Source organism: Zophobas morio, unplaced genomic scaffold (genome assembly GCF_036711695.1).
Source record: "Zophobas morio isolate AGI-343-1 ecotype UQ-CSIRO unplaced genomic scaffold, CSIRO_AGI_Zmor_V1 ptg000021l, whole genome shotgun sequence".
Classification (NCBI taxonomy): Eukaryota; Metazoa; Arthropoda; class Insecta; order Coleoptera; family Tenebrionidae; genus Zophobas; species Zophobas morio.
This window is the reverse complement of record NW_026972126.1, coordinates 26,986,786-26,990,835: the sequence shown is the minus strand read 5'-3', so window position 1 is coordinate 26,990,835 and position 4,050 is coordinate 26,986,786. Positions and strand designations below refer to the sequence as shown.

The 4,050-nt window shown below is 39.0% G+C and overlaps 1 protein-coding gene across 1 annotated transcript; it reads left to right on the top strand.

Moving 5' to 3' along the window:
• Positions 1-372: 372 nt before the first annotated feature.
• On the top strand, positions 373-1,977 carry LOC135132203 (L-dopachrome tautomerase yellow-f2-like). The gene is made up of 4 exons (XM_064060205.1): positions 373-697; positions 744-1,007; positions 1,058-1,521; positions 1,570-1,977. Exons 1-4 carry the CDS (start codon positions 430-432, stop codon positions 1,912-1,914), a joined length of 1,341 nt encoding a protein of 446 aa, XP_063916275.1. The 5' UTR covers positions 373-429; the 3' UTR covers positions 1,915-1,977.
• The last annotated feature ends 2,073 nt before the right edge of the window (positions 1,978-4,050 follow it).

Below are 4,050 nucleotides of genomic sequence, written 5' to 3'. Positions count from 1 at the left end.
CTGATGCAACGAATGGATCGATGCCGCTCCAGCTACATAATTCCCCATTAAACTGCAGCCAACTTGATCCGGCTAAACTATTCAAAAAACTCAAGGCCACAAAAGTACCACTCGTTCAATATATTACATAAACTAAAACGCATAATCATTGGTAATTATGTACACGATCAACAAGTTCAAGGCGAAGATGATGCCATCACGACTGAGTAGTACCGTAAGGATAGTGGAAAATTTAAATTTAAATCGTCGTTGTTTACTTAAAAAGAAATCAATCGAGGAGTGTGGTACCACATGACTAAAAAAACTGGAAAATTTAGTGGTACTGATTGATAACAGATTTCCAAATAGTAACCCCACTATCGGTTCTGGGTAACCAAAGTCGAAACGAGTCAGTTGATTAGTACCACTCTATCAGTGCACACAGCGACCATGAACTTTTTAGCGTCACTTCTTATCCTACTTGGTACTTTTTCCGTAATTTCAACCCGAGGGTTACGGGAAGAATTCACCTGGAGTCGCATTTCGTACGACTGGCCTGCAGGCACACCGCCACGCTTCGGGGGCGGCGAAATCTCGTTCCCGAGGGGCAGGTACGACCGGACAACTGGACGGACCACCACAAGGCGCTCCAGTACTTCTAGACCAACGGGCAGCACCACCTCCAGACCTGACACAAACGATGCTTATTACATTTACCGTAAGTACCACCGTGTGTCCAATAGGTGTGACGGTACCCGTTGTAGAGAACAACATCCCTATGGGTGCCAACGTCTGGAACGAGAAACTCTTCATCACGGTACCGCGTCGCAGGGTTGGGGTACCATCCACTTTGAACTACATTTGGGTGAATAGTTCGCAGCACCATAACGTACCGTTGAAACCGTACCCGGATTGGGAGAGCAACTCGTTGGAAGCCAGTGGGGATAAATTCGTGTCGGTGTACCGAGTGGCGGTGGATGGGTGCGACCGGTTGTGGTTTGTGGATACGGGACGCATCGAAACACCCGGTACGACCAAGGTACGACGGTATAATTGGTTTTGATGGCTTCGGTTTTAGGGAATCCGGATCAAATACAACCCATTGCTTTGGTGATTATGGATTTGAAGACGGATCGGGTACTTCAAAGACACGTTTTTAATTCGTCGGTACTACGATCTGGAACGAGTTTAGCGAGCGTTACTGTGGATGTGGAGGACGACAAGTGTGGCGATGCTTTTGCTTATATACCAGATTTGGGAGGGTTTGGACTTATCGTTTATAGCTTGAGGGAGGATAGAGCTTGGAGGTTGAACCACAACTACTTCAGTTTTGAGCCTGTAGCTGGAGAGTTTATGATCGGAGGGCACCGATTCCAATGGAACGATGGTATTTTTAGTATAGCTTTGTCCGACTTGAAGTCCGATGGGCACAGAGACGCCTATTTCCACTCCATGGCTGGGTTTAACCAATACAGAGTGTCGACGAGGGTTCTACGAAACGAAACTCTATCCACAAGGTCGTACCACGATACGGATTTCGAGGTTGGTACTTCTCGGGGGTAACAAATAGTACTTAAAATTGAATTGTAGCACGTTGGTAGCCGCGGCCCCCTCTCCCAAACGTCATCGTCCGACTTACACAAAACCCATGGTATTCTCTTCCTGGGTTTAGTCAACCAGAACGCTCTCGCCTGCTGGAACATCGCCACTCCGCTTTCAGACATCTCCATCGTCCACAAGAACGACGAAACCATGATTTACCCCAGCGACGTCAAAGTCTCCGGCGATACCATCGTGCTTCTTACCAACACCATGCCCGTGTTCCTGTATGGTACCCTCGACTACGACCGCACCAACTTCCGGGTCTGGGTCGAGTCCGTGGACATGGCCATCCGAGGCACGAAATGCGACAAGTCCAGACGCTCTAAATCCTGAACTTGAACCAGAACGTTTTGTATTATGTATTTTTTTTTAATTTGGATTAAAGTCTTCGCTTTTTGTGTGTGCATTGATTTTTGCGCCATAAATCGGGAATGAATCGGACGAGTTTAGTGAACGATATCCGATCACCATAAAACTGTCTCTATCTTATTCGATTCCGGTAAAACCTCAGTAAAACAGTGCATAGTCTGCGAAATCTGCTCATATATCGCGGGCCAATCTTGATCCCGGCTTTTGGCTTACCAGAAATCGCGCCCGGAATGGATTCCTCCGGAACTACAAGAAGAGAGGTTTTATTGGGAGGATCGATTCGGCGGGGAGAGGAAAAACAAAAGTGCAGGTTACGTAAGATTTAATCGGAGTTGGAGGAATAAATAAGGAAATTTTGTTTTTGAATATATTAAGTGGCTCAGATAAGTCGTGACACAAAAATAGTGATAAGTTCTGGAATTAATAGTGATAAAGTTGTTATTCTTTAATGTTGATGATAAAAGTGTCGTGTTAGTTTGCCGCTCGATTTAAAATGCGCTGAGATGTAGCTGTGTAGTTTTGTGCCGCCTTTCGTTAAAACTTCTTTTATGTTATGCATGGATGACTGTTTCCGTCCAACTCTAACTAGAATTTGTCTAATTATCGCCAGTAAAACTTGGATGACGTCATCTCAAGATATTATGCACACAAAATAACATATTCTGTATTTGTGCTTTATTAGTCCGGTTATTTTTTACCTTTGAAGTCTAGATTTTTAGAAAAAAAAAAATCAAGCCAAATTATAAAATCGATTGCTCTGAAATTTTGCATTAAAAAAAATTTTGTTTTTTTTGTCGTCTTTTCGTCGTCCTTTGTCATCGTATTTTTATTACCTTTTTTGTCACTGCTTTTCACCTTTCTCTAGCCACTCTCTTGAGGCCTTTTTTACATTCTATAATCTTTTTTTAACCTTTTTCATCTTTTTGTTATTACCTATTTTTGTCTCCCTTTTAGTCTTTTTTAATGCTTTTTTGTTTTTGTTTTTTTATCGTTTCTTCTTCGATTTTTTTGGCAATTTGTTATTTTACTTGCGGCTTCGTTTTGTTTTATTCTCTTTTTCACCTTTTATTTTGTAAATTATTTTGACGTGTTTTCAGGTTTTTTAGTAGCATTTTAAATGTTTCTCACCGTTTTTTGTCCATTTTTGTGAAGTTTTTGCTACTTTTTTGACTTCGTTGTCTTTTTTGTCGATGTTTTTGGCTGTTTTTTAATTACATTTTTTGTCGATACTTTCTTTTTGTTAATTTCTTTGCCGTCCTTTCTTTATTGTATGTTTTATTCTCTTTTTCATGGTCTTTTTTTAAGCCTTTTTTTGTTTTTTTGTTCGTTTTTCTCCTGATTTTTTTCGGCAATTTTTTATCATTACCTCTTTTTCGTCGCTTTGTTTTGTTCTATTTCGTTCTTTGTCTTTTTGGTTTAGTTTTCTTTCTGACTAATTTTATTATAGTTTTTATTTCCCATTTTTTGCCGTTTTTTCACTCTTTCTTGACACAATTTTTTTATTGCTTTTCTCTTTTTTGTTTCTTTTTTACCGCTTTTCTTTCACCTTTTTCCCATTTGTATGGTCTTTTTTTCAACCCTTTTTTTTTGGTCGTCTTTTTCTTTTAATTTTTATTTTGCAATTTTTTGTAATTCTGTTCTTCCCACTTATTTTGTTTTTTCCCTTTTTAGTTAATTTTTCTTTGACGAATTTTAATTAGTTTTTAATGTTTTTTATCGTTTTTATTCCCTCTCCTTCTGGACTTTTTCCACATTTTTTAGCTTTCTTTCTCGTTTTTGGCGCCTTTTTTTTACCCTTTTTTTGATCTTGTTATTTACCGTTTTTTAACGTGAATTTTTGTGGTCCTTTTTTTATTGCAATTTTTGACGCTTTTTTTGACACCATTTTTTGATCACGTTTTTCCCTTTTTGTTCTCTTTTTCATTGCCTCCTTTTTGCCTTTGTTGTATTTTTTTACTTGCCGCTTTTTTGTTGCCTTGTTTTGTTCTATTTTGTTTTTTGTCTTTTTACTTTAATTTTCTTTATGACGAATTTTATTAGTTTTTTAATTTTCTTGTACCGTTTTTATTCCCACTTCTTCTGGACTTCTTCCACATTTTT

What these genes read in the sequence shown, in the direction of transcription:
- LOC135132203 (XM_064060205.1), top strand. Translation starts at nt 430, where the DNA reads ATGAACTTTTTAGCGTCACTTCTTATCCTACTTGGTACTTTTTCCGTA. An exon ending in CGATGCTTATTACATTTACC is followed by an intron (nt 698 to 743) that starts GTAAGTACCACC and finishes TACCCGTTGTAG; the next exon opens with AGAACAACATCCCTATGGGT. An exon ending in ACCACGATACGGATTTCGAG is followed by an intron (nt 1,522 to 1,569) that starts GTTGGTACTTCT and finishes ATTGAATTGTAG; the next exon opens with CACGTTGGTAGCCGCGGCCC.